General features: G+C 49.3%; 1 protein-coding gene across 2 annotated transcripts in view; it reads right to left on the bottom strand.

The window, feature by feature from the left end:
• Positions 1-1,340: 1,340 nt before the first annotated feature.
• Positions 1,341-19,491, bottom strand: part of LOC131267058 (rap1 GTPase-activating protein 1) — a 128,565-nt gene continuing 110,414 nt past the window's right edge. The window contains exons 4-8 of one of the 2 annotated variants that reach the window (XM_058269811.1): positions 18,760-18,804; positions 2,858-4,642; positions 2,464-2,785; positions 1,892-2,265; positions 1,341-1,811 (exon numbers count right to left, since the gene is read on the bottom strand). In XM_058269811.1, coding sequence (XP_058125794.1) covers positions 1,671-1,811; positions 1,892-2,265; positions 2,464-2,785; positions 2,858-4,642; positions 18,760-18,804 — 2,667 coding nt within the window. In that variant the 3' untranslated portion in view covers positions 1,341-1,670. The remainder of the gene's footprint in view (positions 1,812-1,891; positions 2,266-2,463; positions 2,786-2,857; positions 4,643-18,759; positions 18,805-19,491) is intronic. The other variant, XM_058269812.1, reaches the window with a different exon arrangement.

Genomic DNA, 19,491 nt, shown 5'->3' with positions numbered 1-19,491 from the left:
TTAATCTTACGCACGTGAATTCGTCTGGGATTTGTAAATTATAGGTGAATGTTTGCAAGGGTTGCGGTCTACGGTCGTTTTCGTTTCTTTTCGATAAATTTCGTTACGATATTCCAATGTTTTTTTCCCCCTTGAGCTTACGCCGAAAACATGGATAAATACGATAAGAAGGCAGTTGAGGTTTGATTTTTCATTACTTTCTCCGCTCCGAAATCGACGCTCCAATTCCATTAATGGCGTGCGATTGTTTGCATACGGAAATACAAAGTTACAGGTTGAGAACGACGACGACGAGCAAAAAGGTTGTAAAGTCGAAAAAGTTCCCATTAGTTCGTTGTCGGGAGTAGTGTTGTTACTAGCTATTCTAAACTTATATCATTAAAAAAAAACGAGGCTAAAAATGGTTTTGAAAAGGGGATACACACAAGGCCTTTCTCTCGAGAAAAGCAAACACGAACGCCGTGTCGCTCCTGTGGCTGGTTTGTAGTGTTAGGTAGCAAGTTATTGCACGTTAGCATCGTGTCTGTCTGACAGAGGGGCGGCACACACCTTTAAGGATGGATGCTGGCCCGCATCCCGCCTCCTTTCCAAGGGAACTCCGATGCAGGTACTGTTTTGGTCTCTGCGCCTACAACACTACTGCTACAACAACAACGACTACTACTTCTACTACTTTTAGTACTTTGATAGCCTTCAAACTGTGACCAGCGGCATATCGGCATCGTTTTGTAGACAATATTTTTTCATGCTGTTACAGTTGCATTATTGCACATAGAACATAATGTTTTGCTTAGCCAACCATCCATCTACATTATGCACAGATTCGTTTCGTTTGCCTTGCTTGCTGCTACCCCCCTTTTTTTAACCATTCATAATACATTATAGCGTTCGAAATATTTCTTTTTCCCCCTTTACACGCTCATTAAACGTTCTTATATATTAACTTTTCTTTGATTATTTGGTTTCTCTTTAGCAAATTCGCTCTTCCTCCTCCTCGCAACATGAAAGCCACGATCAATGATCCACATCCCCGACAGTTTAAATGGTAATTGACACTTACACCACACAGTGTACGCCTTGGAGGCGCGCATACGAGAAACGGGACAAACTGTACCCTCAATGTGTCCACCCACCAGTACCATTAGAAGTAAAGTATGCTGCATGAAAAAGGCTATTTACACAGTCTTGCTCCACAAACGCTTAAGATCGAAGTAAATACTTGTTTCCTGTTTTCCTTTGCTTCCTCCTTTGCCTTTGCCCGCGACGCCGAGCAATGGGTAAAAACATTCGCTTAGCTTTGATGCGAACGTGATAGATTCGTGGCTTAAAAACATCATCTTAAAGTAAAACTGAAATAAATAGATAAAGGGGAAAACGAACGACCTGCTTCTGATGCTCGTCCTCGTGTATTTGTGACAGGCAATTTCGATCCTTGGACGTGCTGGTTTCTGCAGCAAAACACCGTCCTCTTCTTAGCGTATCTCTCAACAGCGGATACTCTTTAAACAATACAAACAAAACGGCTGTACATGAAAAGAAAGATTCTTAACGATAGGTTTGGGGGGGGGTTTGGGTGAAAGGGAAACAAATCCCATCGGACAACAGACACTACTTTCGTCTATCATCGGTAGCAGAAGCTCGAGAGATTGCAGGGATCCGTCCGAGGGGATTTAGATCGGATCTGCGACGGCTGCCGGTAAGCACTCTTTCAGGAGATCGCGTAATCGGAGGATCTCTTTGCCAGCGGCTGCCAGGTCACCTTGTAGCGATAATTCACGTTCACGTAGACGCTTGATGTCACGTTGGCAGGTCTAAAATGGTAGGGAAAAAGAACGTTAGAAATGTTCTTCCTTTGCAACGGATCCGGGCCGTCCATCCGTCTTTTACTTACCACATTCTGCCGAAGGAGATCCAGTTTATCACATTTCAAGCGAGTTATCTCTTGCTTCATACCCTCGACCTGTTGCAGCGCTTCTTGGGTGAGTCCGGTCGCTCCCACGAGCATACCGCCGGTGGTGCTGACGGTCGAACCGGTGCCGGAGCTCGCACTTCCCCCGCTGTTCCGCAGCTCTCGGTTTCCACCGTCGATCGTGACACTGGCACCGCTAATGCTTACGCTGACCACACTGCCTCCGCCGTTGGTCGAACCGGTACCATCCAGGCACAGTGAGCAGGCCTTCGTGGTGGCATCGGCCGACGACATCGATTCCAGGCCGGTGTCACTGTCGATGTACGTCGCGCCCGCATCTACCGTGGGGAGAAAAACTTCAAATCATAAATCGAAACCAAAACGAATCGAAATAAAATGAACCAATGGGAAAAGGTTATTGAAACAACCAAATCGATAATAAAAGAAAGGGAAAAACAGTTCGAAATCTGTTAGTATATTGTAATCGGGAAAGCGGAATATTTATGAACATACGGGAACATACAGTAGCATTTGGCAACGACAACAACACTTACCCATCGGATCGAGATCGACACTGTTGAGGCTGGAATCGTCACTGGTTTCGGACATGGCCACTGGGCCATTGCTGTTGGTGCCTGCTCCACCACCGGCGCCATTCGTACCCCCGCCGGCACCGTTGTTGTTTCCTGCTCCGTTGGAGAGATTCTTTCCGATCGTGTTGTTGTTGTTGTTGTTTGGTGCACTGTTGCTGTTGTTGTTGTTGGTAAGGTTGGGATTGATCGAACACCGGGAGGTGATGTCCGGCGAGGATGCAACCGAGTCGTTCGGTGATTTGCGTGACCCAGTCGTGCTGCTCTTCGACAACGAACGGCCAATCTATTGGAAATGGGGATGAAAATAATCAGGTTAGGTTCTCGAACGACCTTTCGAGCTTACCATAACACTTACGTTGACAGCTCCTCCAGGACCACAGGGGGTGTCGGATACGATCCCCAGCCCATCCTTGGATTTCTTCATCGAGTTGTGATGTTTGCTGTTGGACTCGACGCTCCCAGCGCCGCTGCTTCCGTTGTTGGTTGGGTCGGAGTTTTGCGATCGAAGCCGCGCATTCAGTGCCTTCCGTACCGTGTCGATGAAGCGGGCCCCCGTGAAGCCTCCCTCCGACTTTGGTGTTTCCGGAGTGGGCGAGGTGGGCGCACCACCGCCCAGCACGTCAGCGCCAAGGAAATCGCGCGTCTTTTCCTTCAGCTCGTCGACCAAATTCTGCAGCAACGAGGAACGGGTGCGCAGTTCGAGCTGCGCGAACTTATCCGCCTTGTAGCACGCGTTCTCGGCGTTGATCAGCTTGGTCAGGAGGAACTCTTTCAGCTCCGGGCCCTTCTTGAATACTGACGGTTGGGGTAGGGTCGGCCCGAAGAACGGCACGTCGTCCCGTGCGGTGACCGAGATCTTGTACCGGCAGTTCGGGGTGTTCGGCTCGATCGGCTGCACGACGATGAACGCGTGCAGAAAGTGGCTCGCGATCATGGCCGGCGAGAAGGGTGTGTTCTCCTCCTGGAACACGATCGCCACGATGTCGTTGCCGATGTGGCGCTTGCGCTGGAGCTGCTGGGGATCCGCCTCCGTGTAGGGCAGCAGCGTCGACACGTGGAACATGATCTCGCGCTCCTTAAACACGTCGTACACGGCCGTGTCGCCCGTGTGGCCATTCTGAATGTCCAGCCCCCCGCGGTAGCCCTTGTGATCGCGCAGCCGAATGCGCTGCCCGAGCAGCTCGAGGAATTCGTCGAACGCCGGCGTCATCTCGCTGTTGCAGAACAGCTCCTCCTCTGTCGTCTGCCCGAAGCGTTGGTACAGTACGCCGAATTTGAAGTTCGTCACGAGCACATGCTCGTCGTAGCTGGCGATCAGCGAGGACGCCTTCGGGCACAGCACCGGCATGAACGTGTCCACGTTGATCTGCTCGTTCAACAAGCGCGCCATCTTGATCGGCGACGGGTTGCTGCCAAGGCAGGACGCCGGAATGAGCTCGTGCATGGTGCCGGTTCGTAGTCGCAACAGTATCCGGATGTGGTCCTGGTTGGCCACGTTCTCCGACTTGATCGAGAGCAGCACCGGCCCGAGCTGATCGTCGTGCCCGACCAGGTTGGAGTGCTCGCGCGAAATGAAGAACCGCCGGTAGCACTTGGCCGTGTCGTCCGACTCGATCTTACCCACCCGCCAAGTCGTGTGTGCCGGTACCTCGTACGACGCGTCGTGATCCGTCCCGTCCACCCAGTACCCGCCGCTGCTCGGTACGACGATCATCGGATGCGGACCCGGCTTGCCGAGGGCGTCCTCCAGCAACCGCTGGACGGGCGGCACGGTCGAGATGATCGACGAGGACTGCGAGCTGACCGACGACTGCGACTGATACTGTGGGTGTTGTTGCTGGTGGTGGTGCAGCCCTCCGTTGCTGCCCCCGCCCGCCGACAGCGTGTGATGCAGGTGGACGCTCGAGCTGTTCGACAGCAGATGCGGCGAGGCCGGCGTCGAGTTGGAGGTCGAGTGCGGATTCGAGGACATGCTGTTCGAGTGGCGCAGAAGTGATCTCGTGTTCCCCGCTCCTCCTCCTCCTCCACCACCACCACCCATGGACTGGGGTATTTGTACGGTAAGGTTGTTACTCGACTCACTGCCGGCGCTGCCGTTTGCGTGCGGATTTGTGATTCGTTCATCGCCACCACGAGAATTCTGCAAGGATTGGAAGAGAAAAAGAGAAGCACGATTAAAATATATATCCACCGAACACGTAAAGACAATCGCAGACATCGTGTGTGTGGAGTGGTGCGGTGCTGACCCTCTTCAGTCCCCAAACACTTTCTGGAACCGGTTTCGACCGACGACGGTGGCCGAAGGTGGACCATTTTTCCGTCAAACCCAAACGTTCGTGAAAACAGGTGCGCCAACCAACCAGCATAAACTAGTTAAAATAAGTCACCTTTACTTGCCCCCAGAGCGCGTTCGTTCATATCCAACGTCCCAATTACTTCGGGACAGGTCTAGCAAACAGTCGATGATTTAGCAACCATTCCAAACTGAGTGTTTGCTGTGAAGCCTGTGCCCGTTCCACCCATCTTTCAGTGAATGATGTGACACACCTAAAAGACATTTTAATATCACTGAAGGTTTCACCGATTTACAACGATCTTTCGCGTTAGCGACAAATCACAATAATGACGAATGGGTTGGTTCAAACGAATGCGAACATTTGCACACCTCACATGGTATTATTTGAACCAGTGTTAAGTGGTTTCGTAAACAGAGAAAGAGAGAGATCTTCGTGTCTCCTACAACAGCTGATCCTCAACGGATGCTTACGAGCGTTCACTTCTTCGTGGTTGGTTTCGATTCGGTTTCGGAATTCGTAAAACCGTTCGCAAGCAATCCCACGGTTGCAAAATAACCCATTCGACACGACAACAAATTCTGGTTCCGAATAGCATTCAGCTGGCCAACCACGACACCCCCGGAAGGTGCTAACTGAAAGCCATTATTACCGCAGCACCAGAAGCGGGCGGTCGCTTTTCCCCGGGAAGAAAGCGGAAGCATTAGCATGGAATGGGATCGTGTAAATTGCGGCCAGCATAGAGTCCGTCCAGTAGAAGTCGAAACAGGAAGCGCCCGCCGACACGGGGACACATTTATGAACAGCAAACCGACACCGGCAACAACGTTGTTAGACGTTCTAGTGTTCGCCCTCCGGTCGGTCGTTTGCTTTCTTACTCGCAGGTCGTAATTTCCAATGCACTCACGCCTTGACGATGAGACGATGGCCACACGTTGAACGTTGGTTTAATGAGATGTAGTGTGTTGTGTTGCAGCGTTATTTAGCGACTTGATACACATCCAACAACCGCTCGTACGTGGGTCGTGATCTTACGCCGCGCCGGAAAAGCCATCCACCGTCAGAAATGGCGAAATGCAGAGAAAGTCACGTCGCCGCGCGCTTTTGTCGAGAAAGAAGAAAGAAGGAACAACCGCCTCCCGGGGGGAATTCGACTTACGTAATCCAGAGTCCCAGTAGTTCTCCGGAGGGGCCAGACTATGACTAATCACGACACAACGACGTTGTATTGTAGTTTCCTATTTCTATTTCGTGTGCGCGAATGTAGGGCTTCGTTCGAAATGCAAACGACGGACGGACGGGTCGTTGGGAAAAACATTGTGTGCCCAAGGAAAATAGTCCACCGCGAGTCGGCCTAGCCATTTGCTTGATTTTATTGGGGTTTAGTACACCTTTATAGCGAGCCGTACAATGGGGAAAAAACAGCGTGATAAAATGTTACTTCACCGGACTCCACTCGCGTTGTGGTGTGTGTGTGTGTGTGTTCATTTCAAGAACGTTTGAGGCCACCGTCGTAATTATCGATCGTCGGAAACGGGATTTCGACTCCCGGAAAGGATGTAAAATATCCATGAACCCTCACCAGAAGTTATCGTATGACACGATCGCCATCATCATTAGCGCGCGCGCGCTTGGGGTCACCTTTCGCGCGCGGTCAACAATCGCACTTCGAGAAGGTCACTGTTGGTTCACCACCCTCTCTCCTGTTTGATAACCACAACGGACCTCCACTTTAGCTACTCATCAATCAACGGGGGTGGTCCGGTCGTCGGAGGAAGGTTTTTCAATTCACGACTAGAGGGCGCCTTTCCACTGTGGCGTGAAGGAAAAATGGAAAGGTTCGCCAGCGGTTGCCCCGTTGGTTGCTATCGAGCGATATAGTTACGCGGGAATGAATTATTCAGATCCACATGGTATATGGTCGGCCCTAGGACGAGGGCCCCTTAGAGTTGGGTATGCGTGGAAATGGCTGCCAAAAACAAAGAGAAGAAAACGGGGCGCTTTGACCCAACGGCCCAACGGAATTTGTGTAATGGATTTTTCCAGGAGTGTAATAATAAATCCATTAACACAAAATACGATTTTCTGCGATGGGACATTACAACCTCCCAAATGTGTAGATGAAGAACAAAAAAAAAAAAGGATCCCAAAAAACAAATATCCCTCCGACATTTTACTCTGTGACCTCTCACGTCTGGAAGGGAAAGCGGACGGCGAAAAGTATATGCAGTAAAATATGGCCACCGCACGCCATTCGCCGATTATTATGATCGATGGATGGATGGACGGGCTAACGGCGAGCACGTGGAGGAGGGTACAGCGAGTCATTTATCCACTTATCAGCTAGGGGTTTGACTGAAGAACTGTCTTGTACAAATACCGTTTAATGCTCCCTCGGTTCGTTCGTTCTTGTGGTGTGGAAATCATTTTCGCCAACGAAGTACCTTTCTCGCTCCATTCGTGTTCCACAACCGTAACTATCTACTAACTGATAGCAATTGCTATGTAAATTAGGGGTGGAAAATGTTGATGTAATATATACTCATTTCAGTGTTGCGTATTGTTTATTTCCCACATGAGTTGGTATATGAAGCAGGAAAATTTAAAAATACTAAATACAGTTCCCGCAACTGCCACATGTCTGGTTATAATGAAAAGCCTATTTTCCAACTCACCCCACCTCAATGTGTGTGTTTGTGGCTAAGATAGTTTTTACTCTCTACTAATAAACATAAACATAAACGGTATGTGAAAATATGCAACCGACGATCGTTCGTCACGCCATCCTCAGAATTCCTTACCCTTCTCCACAAAAGAAAATGAAATAATTTTCCCGACCTGCAGTGGCCGCCGCGTCTTGCTTGACGAGGAAAAGTTTAAACGTTCTTCCCATCTGTGAGGAAGGGCACTCACGGTCTGTTGTTTTGTTTCGGAAGCTATAACCACTGCAGCCACTTGGCGATTTTAATGTCCCGCACGAAGAGTTCTACTCCAGGTGGGAATCCACCGGACCGAGGCAAGTGGTTTTAAGAGAAGTAATTATAAAACCGTTCCCCCCTTTCGCCGGCTATCACTACAAGATCACCGCCCAACGTCGTCGTCGGGTCTGGGGAGGTGATCCGTTTGCTGGTCCAGCGGATACTTTCTGGACCGTGATATTGCAGGGTTTTCGCATTCGCATTAAATTGCCCGTCTCCCTGAAAAGTCGGCTTTTTCCTTTTTCCAGCAGTTCTGTTTCCGGCAACTTGGACTTTGGAAAAGGGCCTACGTCGTGGCCGTTGGGCTTTGGAGAAGAGTTTTCTCGTGCCCCAAAGGAACAAAAAGAGTGACTCTCTCGGACTCTCGGGGTGGTACATAAATTAATCTGCAGTCATGCGAATGTATTTAGAGATCGGCCGAGCGCGATATGAATCCCCCTCCCCCTTCCTGGTGGGGTGCATCATCCATAAGCAAACAAAACAAACACACATACATCGCGGGGTTTTCTTCCGACAACGGGAAAGGAGGAGACAAAGACGGAAAAATTGGTACGCTTAAGTTGGTACGCTTCTGCCGGGACGCTCTGAACCGTGACCACACCGCCGTGAAGGCCAGTGCACAAACAGAAGCGTACTGCCGATGGGTAATGGAAGCCTCTCCTCCGCCGACAAGGAAAACACAGTCGGTTCTTGGCCATTCGGTTCGTCCGTTGACCGCCGCCGCCGGTCATATGGGTGGGAAACAAAATCACCACAACACAATTCCCTCCGCGCGATCTACATAATCATAATTGAATGTGGGAAAGCTGTCTCGGCTAAGACATGTCGGGCATGAGAGGCGTCCACCAGGTTTTCCATCGGCGTTCTGCGGTTTTACCATCGGTGAGAAATGTCCGGCGCGTCATGTTTCGGTTCGCTGAACAAAAGTGTTCATTTCATTCTTGGACGCAAGGTGGATGATTCCTTCAAGACGATGTTCTAACGTTCCAGAATCAACTTGCCTAAATGTGACTTAAAAGAAGTTCGCTCGGAAAAACGGCCAACCGACTAAATATAGCCCATTTTTCTGGCAAACACACACACACGCTAACGTCTCGGGGATGTCGTAAAGAATACTGTCAAAAATAACAACCCCCCGGTGGCGTTGCACTTTTTGTTTACTTCTCTGCTCCCCAAAATAGACGCGCGACCGCGAGAAATATGCACCTGATATTTAACGGTTTGATGAAAAATGACAACCGAATTGATCAGCTCCGGTGCGGAGTTGGAGGTGCAGGGGACGGTTTTGTGTAACAAATGTGCATTTTCCGTATTGTTTGGGGGTTGCTTCCTGTGCGCGCCCGATCTTTTGAACCTCGACGTTTACGCTCTGCTGCGTTGCAGAGTTGTTGCTCGTTCTTGGCTTCCACCGCGTTGTGTGTTGTGCCTTTTCCTAAACGGTGCATTTTTACAGTTTGTTAATAATATCGCCGTTGCTAGGAAAAAAGGGAAAAATAAAACAATCATCAACGGAAACCCGGTGCTCGGTTCAACCTGCACGAAATAGGAAAGAAAAAAAAAAACGAACGCCATCCAAACGTATAAACGAGTCGAGTAAAAAAACTGGAAAACGTTTGATTAACGATGTTCCCGCCGACGACCATCCCCCTCGTCTCTAACTGGGCTCGAACTCGGTTATGCGCCATCCTTTTGCGCCCCCTCGTCCTTGCATCCCCCCTCATCGTGTCTGCGTCGTTCGCATGCATATTTATCCTCGGCACGTCATGTGTTTCCGTTTTCCTGTTTCGTCCTTTCGTTTCCCACACTTTTCTACAAGCCATGGTGCAGGATGTGTGTGTGTGTGTCTGTTTCCCGGGTTGTATGAGGAATTAATTTCCCGAGCCCACATCCACCCGCCGCAACACAAAAACGGCAACGGGAACGGCGCTCAAGTGGTTTTGTGTCGGGACATTATTGTCGACTTCCGGGCGTTCGCTCTTTTCTTTCCGTTCCGTTCGTGTCTCCTTCTTCATTTTGCTTCATAATTCGTGTCATGGACATGTGGGTAGAAAGGTGCGGAAAAAGGATCCTGACGAGAACACCCGTTTCCTCACGGTGTACCTGACCCCTCACCCCCGAGAGTTGGGTGTTGTCTCGATGCAGCGTCACATCTTTAACATGCAGCGATTCCCATACGCCTAAAGGAAAGGGAAGGGCCTAAACCGTGGTATATTTCTCGTTTTCTGCACACACATTTTCCGGTCCTCGAGCAATCGCTTCCACATGAAAAAATCACGAGTGGGCAGCGGCTGGTACGTGACTGGTTTGCAGGATACAAGATCAAGCGTACGACCGCGACTGACTCTGAAAACACACACGTTCTGCAACACGCATAGAAGTCTGGCTCCCTGTTGTAGAATCAATATTCATGCACTACCCTCGCGTCGCGATGACCTCAACCACCTCCCAGTTTTCTGTTTAAAATTGCCTCTAAAATGTGGCCGATAAAGATAAGGCAAGTTCCACCAAAAACAAAAACCATCCTTTCCCCGCGGGAAAAGAACACAAGCCGCTGCACAATGCCGATGGTTGGTAGGTTGGGGTTCTGCAAACGATTAGATCGATGTGTGTGTGTTGTGTGTCCCATGGCGGCGCATTAGTCCGGTTTTGCTGCAGAGCGCGCGCTTGGCCTGGATTGCACCGAAATTAGGTCGAGCCCAGCAATTTGTTTTCCACCTCTCAAAACGTGGTAGCCCGTTCCTCCGCGGTGCAGAGCCTTGCTCTGATGCAACGTCAAACTGCATTTAGAAACACAGCACCACACACAAACACACACACATAAACCGTGCGATTTCCTAACGAAGCCTGAAGAACGTCCATGCGGTGTTTTAAATTTATAGCATGCCAACATTCGCCAGGGGTTGCATACATAAAATTCCGTCAATCCTCCGGTCGAAAAATAGGAGAAGAAGAAACTGACACTTCGCCAGCCCCTCCTCGCCAAGGGTACAAAAAATCCACTCCCACACATCATAACACCCACTCTCTCTCTCCTTCGCCGAGGGAATGTGTTTTTTAATATATGGAGAAAAAGATGAAAACCATAACGAACGGGCGCACATTTGCATGCGGCAAAGCGAAGTCTGAAGTCTTTTGATTATCTCCTCCTGCGGGAGAAGAAATATAGGGGCCGGGGGAGGAACCGGTATGCAGCAATATAGACTGGAAAATTTACGAGCCTAGATCAAAATCACCGGAAAATTATACAGCACTATGTGTCTCGCTGGAAAAGGTTCGGGATGGCTTTGACGATGCAAATCAATTTATCAAAGCCTGCAAGAAACAATGGCACTAGAAGAGGGTACACCAACACCAAAGACATCCTCCCAGACCTCAATGGCAAGATTTACGCTAAGGTCAACCTATCTATTTGGACAGAAGAAAACCCCCCAACAGGGAGAGAGAGAGGCAAGTGTTGAGGGTCTCATAATTTTGCATTGTCTTCGCCGCACCATAGATGGAGCATAAAATGCCCATCCGCCCCCCATCATCGGGGGTCCATGATGTTTTATTTGCAATCCCAACACACACGCCAACCGTCGTCGTGGTTGTGGTTGGAACTGAGTGAATCGAAAGATAGACTCCTCTAAATGTCGCAAGTTCGCGGAGGGTTGTAATTAAGTTATGTCAGATCGACTCCACCCTTTGCGCCAAAACCATCCACCCCAACCCAAATGCGAACGAAGCGACTTCAAAACGTCCCAACGTTTCTTCAGCGAGTTGGCCCTGAACGCGGCCAGAACCCACCGGTGCAAAATGTTTCGTTGAGGTTCTTTGGGGTGGTGACCAGCGAAGCGTGCTTCCTTCCTTCGGGTTGTCGTTAATCATCGTCGCCTTGTCGTCTTTGATGGTCGTACCTGAAGGAGCCCGGCTCAAGCAATGGAGCCGCGCTGGCTGGAGAAAAGAAGATTGACCGCCACGTCATCCTCGATCGGCGGTTTCCATCCGACGATGAGTTGTGGGTTTCGGTGGGTTGGGTGCTTAATTATTATGCCTGCCGCCATTTCAATACAAGAATCCGTTCTTTGACTGGTTGACGGAGGAAAAGGGCTCACGCAATTGCGTACGTCTCGACGAGAAGTAATATAAAAAGGGCAGCTCACTTTTCTAGCAGGGAAAACCTTCAAAAACGGCATCAAAATAGTTCCTATGGCATCAAAATAGTTCCCCTTGACTAAACTAGAGCTAAGCTCTTATTTTACGATTTGAACATTCTTCCCCAAGTGCGGTGGAGGTTGTTTCACCGTTCGTTGGATGAAACGCATTACGCTCGTTCTGATGGGCCAAACACTTCAGAGGTTCGGTCGGGAAATTGGAGTGTTTTATTCCGCCACTTGGTTTCACCTTGGCTCCACAATTAAAACCTCCTATCTGGCTTAAAGGCCAAATGAGAAGGCTACCGTGTTTTTACTGTAACTATCAAAATACGCACACAAACTGCACCTTGCACTTGACTGCGCTCTAACCCCCCGTTCCGGTTGGAAAGGAAACCCTTGCTGAAGGGTTTCAACTGTGTGTATATATATTTTTTCCCCCTTCTTATGTGCGCACAAACAAATACAACCATTTTCTCTCGTTCGCTTCCTGCCACCGCGAGTAGTGTTGATTGCGAGGGTACTGGAAAATGGTAACATAAGTTTTGTGTTGCTACGCAAACCTCCGGCAAGTTTTGGGCTCCATTTCCCAAACACACCATACACGTGATAACAACAGTTTGCGCGCACAGTCTTCTGGTTTCGGACGGACAAAAAAAAAAGAACCTCCCCCCGAGAAAACCGCAGGCTTTGTACATCGTGTCCGAAAGGGGTTTAGAAGGAAAGGGCGGCACAGACACACACCATTTTTACCAAGCCCAATTGATGCACCTCGGTGAAAGCTCAAACAGCAACAGGAAGACGACGCATCGGGCGGGTTTATGTGTGTATGTCACTTGAGGAAGAACGTTGTGGTTGCGCTTGGTGCACACATCCGCTTAGGGGTTGTTGCAGAGTGACATCCACTGCAAAGGCTTCCTTGTGCGACAAATAATCGATTCATGTCATTCATTCGAGTGACCATTGCATTTCGGTTGATCGTTGTACAAATCTTCGTAGGTTGTTCCACATGGAAAATGCAACTGTAACCTTCAAGAAACGGCAGTACACTCTCCTTGAACGGATCGTAACCTTCATCTTTATCAGCATTTCAACAGAGAAGGTGATTGATTTATTGGAAGTGTGAACGCAGCAGGACCCTCGAGGTTCAGTTCTGGTTAGAGAGAAACCCCTCACGCTTATCATTGGCCCTGCCTAAGGAGGGTTACGGTTGAGTTAGTTTGCCAACATTGGTCGAGGGAGGGGGTGGGCGAAAAGGGATAATAAAAGCAGACCAGTGTGGCAGTAGGAGCCTAATGATCCAACACTTTACACGTAAAAATGTGTCCCCCAGTCACTTCGTGTGAGGGTAAACAATTGGCAACCCCAACAACGACGACGACGACATCGCTCGGGTTGAGGGCCGTCAATAAAGGGCAGATATAGAACACCACCTTCTTCTAAGTGGGGTGGGGTATGGGGAAACCGACTCTGCGACGGCCATGACTAACCGAAAGGGGGCAGATGTCGACATCGATGCGTGCCAGGGGAACGTCATTTTGTGGCCACGTTTCGATCGGTCCCATTTTCCGTTAAATTAACGTGACTCTCCCTTGTGTTTGCGACCTGTGAGATGTGAGGGGTGGGTTTATGCTACAAACAGAGGAGAGTCAGTGTCGGGAACTACCTTCGACGATCAGATAGACGATCAACCCCGGAGACTCCCCCGCCGTCGACAGGTGAGCCTTTAAGAGTAAATGTTTATCCGGGAGTTTTCCCGAGGTTGGCGTGCGATGATGGACACGTTCCACGAGAAATTTCCCATATGCCAACCCTCGCGCGAGACCAGGTTGCCGCCATCGAGTTTATTGACTGGTTTCAGGGAACCTTCTACTATCACCAACCCCCTTCCGTTTTGATATACTTTCCACTTCCTATAAATAGCAACACGATGTTTCTGTTGATATATATATTTTCCAAGGCAACGCGCTCTCTTCTTCTCGACGAGGAGTTCCAAATTTTTCTCAGTCCAAGGAAAAGAACACGTTTTTCTTTCCGTTTCGTTGTCGCTGTTCTTCTGTCGCACTTCTTTTCTACCTCCTTTTCCCAAGATGAACACTCCGTCAACTTCGAAGTGCAACGCTGCCAACAAACTCGGCCACACGGAGGAGGAACAGCTGTGATTATGAGAAACGTGCGATAATTTTCACGTTTTTCCGTTCGTGCGACACACACACACACGCGGAGAGCGAAGGTTCACGTTTGGGGCATTTATTTTTAACGACTCGGAAGCAAGAAATTCGGTCGTCGATGGCGTCATCCACTCCCGCCAGCCAAGGCCTTTCTTCCCGTCCGCCCTCTTGCAATGCAAATAGCCACACATCCACTGCCCGCTCCCTCTCCCCCTCTCGCTGGGGGGAGTGAGTTTGTTGCTTCATCGTGTCTTTTGACTCCCAGACGGACAACACATCGCTATGTTCGGCGGTGGGGCGGACGCGCTTGGACGACCACTTCCAGATGATGGATTAATGGCGGCAGAATTCAAACATACGCAAACTGAACTTCATTCCCGGTTCCTATTTCACTTCGACGGGACTATTCACTTCGCGGTGACTATTCACTCCGACGCTGCCGACGTCGTGTGATTGATTACGGGACCCATTTCATCATCATCGGTCGGGTGTGTGAGTGTTATATTTTCCTTCTTTTTAACTTCTGTTGCATCGGTTCGATCCCCAGGATCCATCCCTTTCAGGTCAGGTAGGGTTGTAAATCAGGAGCTACCGCGGGTGTCTTCTCCTCTTCGGACATTAATGGAACACACACTCCTCTTCCATATCATCATCGTCGCTCCTAACCCCCCGGCCTCGGGAGTGTTGTGTGTGCCCTTCAAAGTGTGGCCCAAAGGCGGAGTTCATCATCGTTAAAAATAAAACATACCGAGGACCATCATCAGTCAGTGCAACGGACCACCCCCGTGGCGATTAGAAAAGGGACGCGCAACAAAAAAAAAAGAAAAGAAGAGAAAAAAAACAACACACTCTTCTGCAAACATGTCTGATAAGTAAGTGAGGGTTTTTCGGAATTGCAATCGCCGCGTTCACACCACACATCACGTTTCGACGAGTGGCGATTGTCTGGAGGAGACGGCATAGCGCCTAAGCTAGAGTAAAAGGAAGTTGTTTTAAAGTCTATGGCGATGGTTGATAGAACGCGGGGCGCGACTTTTTGATAACCTCGGGTGGCGAAATATTTAAAATAAATTCATTTAGTTTACTTGCAGCTGACAGCTCCGAACTCTGGGGGTTGGAATTTCATTCCGATGATTTGATAGCATGACATAATAATGTGAAAGAGTTTACGTCTGCAACGCCAGCAAAGGTTGAAAAGGTGAAGGACAAACAATCCCTAAAGATTGCTTCATCCATGACGGGGACGTAGGTAAACGTTTGTGCCATCACTACTTCCCAAGCGTTGGATTGGCAGTCGTTTTTATTTCCACCCATTTTCGAAACAAGACCTTACCATAAAAGTCCACCTAAAGTAAGCAATCAACCACCAAAGTATTATTCCCTACGATAAGCAGCAAACTCTACTACCCTCTCTTTGAAGTGATAAATTACCCCACGCACAGTAACGACAGGAGGACGGACCCGTCGTGTTTCGCGGCAGGTGTTGTCGTTGGCTCATTATTCTTATCCGAAAGTCGTCCCTCGCAGCAAAAGGTTCTTTCGGTCCTTGGTACTTGGAAAAGTACCCATTAGGGGTTCGCGCCGAAGAAGGAACTTTCACACAGGTTCACTTATCTACCCCTCTAAGACCAACCTCCGCCCTTCCGGTCGGCCATTGACAGGGATAGGGGGGGAGAACCACCCAACGCCGGGGTGGAGTTGCTTCAGGAGGTCATCAACAATAATTACCACCGGCGAGGTGTTTGATGGTTGCTTTTTGAAAGACAAGGGTGGTTGTTCCGGGGGAGCTTCCGTTCATCGCCCGCGAGTTATGACACATTTCGACAACCCATGGATCCTGTGGTGGTGATTCCCCAAACACACACACCACGGCGGAGCGTCGTCAAATCGATTTTCGACCCCAAAGCCAAGGCCGAAAATGGGGTTGATTCGATTGTGTTGCCTTGTTTGCGTGGTCGTTTGCGGCCGGTCATCAGCGGCATTACGTAATGCAACTATAATTACATCCATCATAATGCACACCCCCTCGCCCCCCCCCCCCTCCCCACGGGCATTTTTCGTAATGGCCATGACCACCGCCATAAACGAGGCCAATAGGAGAAAACACTTCCGTTTCGACGAGAAACGGTGACACTTTCACGGGAAGCGTTGGGAAACCCTACCGCCGCCACACAAGGGACATTCCAAGGGATTGGACATCTTTTAAAAATAGAAGAGATCGGTTTCCCTGGTTGACAACACAGGAGAGGTCCTAGATGGAATGGAAGGAATGTGCTGTCCCGGGATTGTTTGAGTTGCAATTAGCAAAAAATACCATAGGTTCAGGTTGGAATGACATGCTTCTCCTGCTATGATACACATATCACCATACCTCTTGTGTTTCGCAGGACAATGACGGTGAAACCCAAGCATAAAAAAAACTAGGCCTAGAGGCCCGATTAGAGCATGATATACTGTCGCTATTTTTAGAGGAAAGAAGTACACACCCAGCGGGGAATGGGTGGCGAAAAGGGGGGTTAGTCGACATGCTGGAGCCGATTGTGTGTTGCGAGGCACGAGTCCGAGACAGGAGGCATCAACACTCGCGTTCGGATCGCCAACAACAAACCGCACACGCGCGTGTGTGTGTGTATTGGCCACGAGAAGCGAAGTTAATTGTTTCCACTTACTCGCATGCAATGTTTGGCGGTTTTTTCTTTCTCTCTCCGCCACGCGTTTTCCCATAGTGCCGGGGTGCATTTCGGACGCACAATGGAAAGCTTGCCACCCCAGCCAGCCAGGCAGCCAGCCAGTGCGCCCTTTTTGCCTGGAGTGGAGATCGCAGGCCAGAGTATTTAGCTCATCGATCCATTATGGTTTATTGCAGGTGCTCCCATCATGCGCCCGCCCCAAACCCACGTCATCGCACAACCAGCATAACCATCGTCATTAGCCGATCAAAAGCAGTGCTGTGAACACTTCCCCTCTCATCCCACACCCCCTTTTCTTCCCACCACTGGCCGGCGTTTCCCATTCATTAGGAGCACACATAATTAAGTGTGCGTTTATTTTTCCATATGCACTCGCTCGGCGTGTATGTGTTGGCACTTATGCCATCCTTTCTTCCATGCCGTTTCGCCTTCCCTTTTCCTACGAGATTATGTAAAGTTGGTCCATCATCACCAGGCCAAGAAGAAGAAGCGAAGATCGCTTCACATTGCATTAGGAGAGAGAGTGCATCGTGTGGTTTACCCTTGTTTTCTTTTTTTTTCTGAACCATATCGCCCGGGAATGATGGCTGCGCCAAAGGGAATGTGCCTGGGAAAATCGAGGCGAAAAAGGAAAAAACTACCCTTCCCGACTGTGGCACTGTGTCGTTTGCGTTTGTTGTGTGTTCCCAGTGAACTATTGCACCATTAGCGTGTGCACTACACCGCGCGAGTGGAGGGCGTGAAGCCACAGTTTTCCACGACGTTTTTCCCTCCCCCCACCAAGCGACACTTACTATCTCATCGCGTTCTCATCTTTCACCGGTAATTGCAAAATTGCGATGCATTTAAGATGAGGCGGCAAACAGAACATTTTATGTCTTCGGCGAAGATAAACCTGCGCGGCAACACAATGCTGTTATTACGCGAGACCCCCGCCTCGGGATGGGTTTTCATAGAAAGCGCTTTCGAATGCCCTTTTTTTTGCTGGCTGGAAAAGCCTCCAACCGACAGCAGCAGGAATGCATTTTTCAACCTGAAGCAATGTTGTTTTATTTTAGCGTTTCCTTGTCGGGTTGCGATAAAATGTTACATATATTGGGCAGATGAGGAAAACTTTTCACTCCAGTAGTGGCGACGGAAAAGTGTGGAAAAAGGGGCCATTATTTCACCCCCCCGTCCCGTCCAATATTTGACCGAAAGTTTCTCGTAAACAATATTTTCTCTCCTCCCCTGGCAAGCGCTGGACGGTCGCCAAAAGCCGAAGAAAGCATGAGATGGGAAAACACACACGAGAACATTCTTGAAAAGGCACGTACGGGCAGTTAAGGAAAGAGTGCATTCTCCATTCCGGCCCGGGAAAAAGTTTGTTGGTTCAACAATGTAAAACCACAGCCCAAAGTCGTGACCCACCACCACTTGGACACCATCGGCAATGAAGTGCATTTTTCTGTCAGTTGTTATTGCCTTCCGCCGATTCGTTGACGACCGAAAACTTCTCTCCTGATGGGGGAGGGAGGGTGTTTGGGTGGTTTTTCATCCAGGCTCAACCGTTTGGAAATTGAATTTATTTTTGCAGTTCAATTTCATTCTCTGACAGGCACCCAAACAACAGGCCCTTCTTCAGGATGGAAGGCAATCGTGTGACAAGTGGGATATTGGATTCTTCTCCGAACCGGAAGTTGTACGAAAAGAGAGAAGGAAAAAAAACTCAAAATTTATTGCCCCCGAGCATAACACAGGAGTGACATTATTGTCGGATTGTTTCATTGTCGAACAAAAACGAGAGCTTGTCTTTTCCACCCGAAAAACGGACCGGCGCCCTGGTTGGTAAACAGTGGAAAACTCTTGCATAAATTAGGGGGAGACCGCATCATTCCGCCTGGTTATATGCTCGCCCCGGATGTGATGAAGTAGTGCGGCTTTGATGCTGGACGATGTCGTGCGCAGTTAGTGGATAAAGTTCTTGTGTTTCGTCGTTTCTCACTACTTACAATGCAAACCATTCGAGTTTTCGTGCCCGTGCTTACGGTACGCACCTGCAACGAGAGAAGGAAAGGACAAAGAAAAACGCTTGTTTAGTACGAGGATCAAAAGGAAATGCTGCACCGGCTGGAAGGTAAACAGGATGGAAGTTCAAAAGAAACGCTTAAGAAAGGGCCGTGTTCATACGTGTTTCAAATGTCGAAGGCACGTGTCATTATGCATAATGAAGAAAGGAATCATGAAAAAGTGCGATGTAAGCGGGATGTGGACGAGTTTTCACCTGTGCGGAAAGACTTTACCTTCCCAAAAATGGTTCCGTACGACGCTGACCGAACGAAAGTTAGGAAAGTTTCAAACATAGTTCCCAAATGTAACAAAAAAATAATAATCCACTTCCACTTAGTATTCCCACCTTGTTAAATGTGTATCACGCCGGACGGAAATCTTGTGTTTTGAAACGGAAAAAACAACCACTTGCTTCGAAAAAAAAAACCACAGGCAGTCATTAGTCGTAGGAAAAGTTAGGGCCCTTCGTTCGGTGGGGAAAAACTTCATCCAACTACACGCGCTGGCTGACGTCGGAAGCAACCAAGAGCCAACGAGGTCGAGACTGTGTAACACGTGTTGCCACTCCCCCCCCCCCCCCCCCCCCCCCCCATGCATGGTGAATGGCTTTTAAATAAAGGTAAAACTAATCATCCCCCCTCTGGGCTAACGAAATCAAGGCCGAAATGCGCGAA

Source organism: Anopheles coustani, chromosome 2, assembly GCF_943734705.1.
Source record: "Anopheles coustani chromosome 2, idAnoCousDA_361_x.2, whole genome shotgun sequence".
Classification (NCBI taxonomy): Eukaryota; Metazoa; Arthropoda; class Insecta; order Diptera; family Culicidae; genus Anopheles; species Anopheles coustani.
This window is presented reverse-complemented; position numbering and strand designations above follow the sequence as displayed.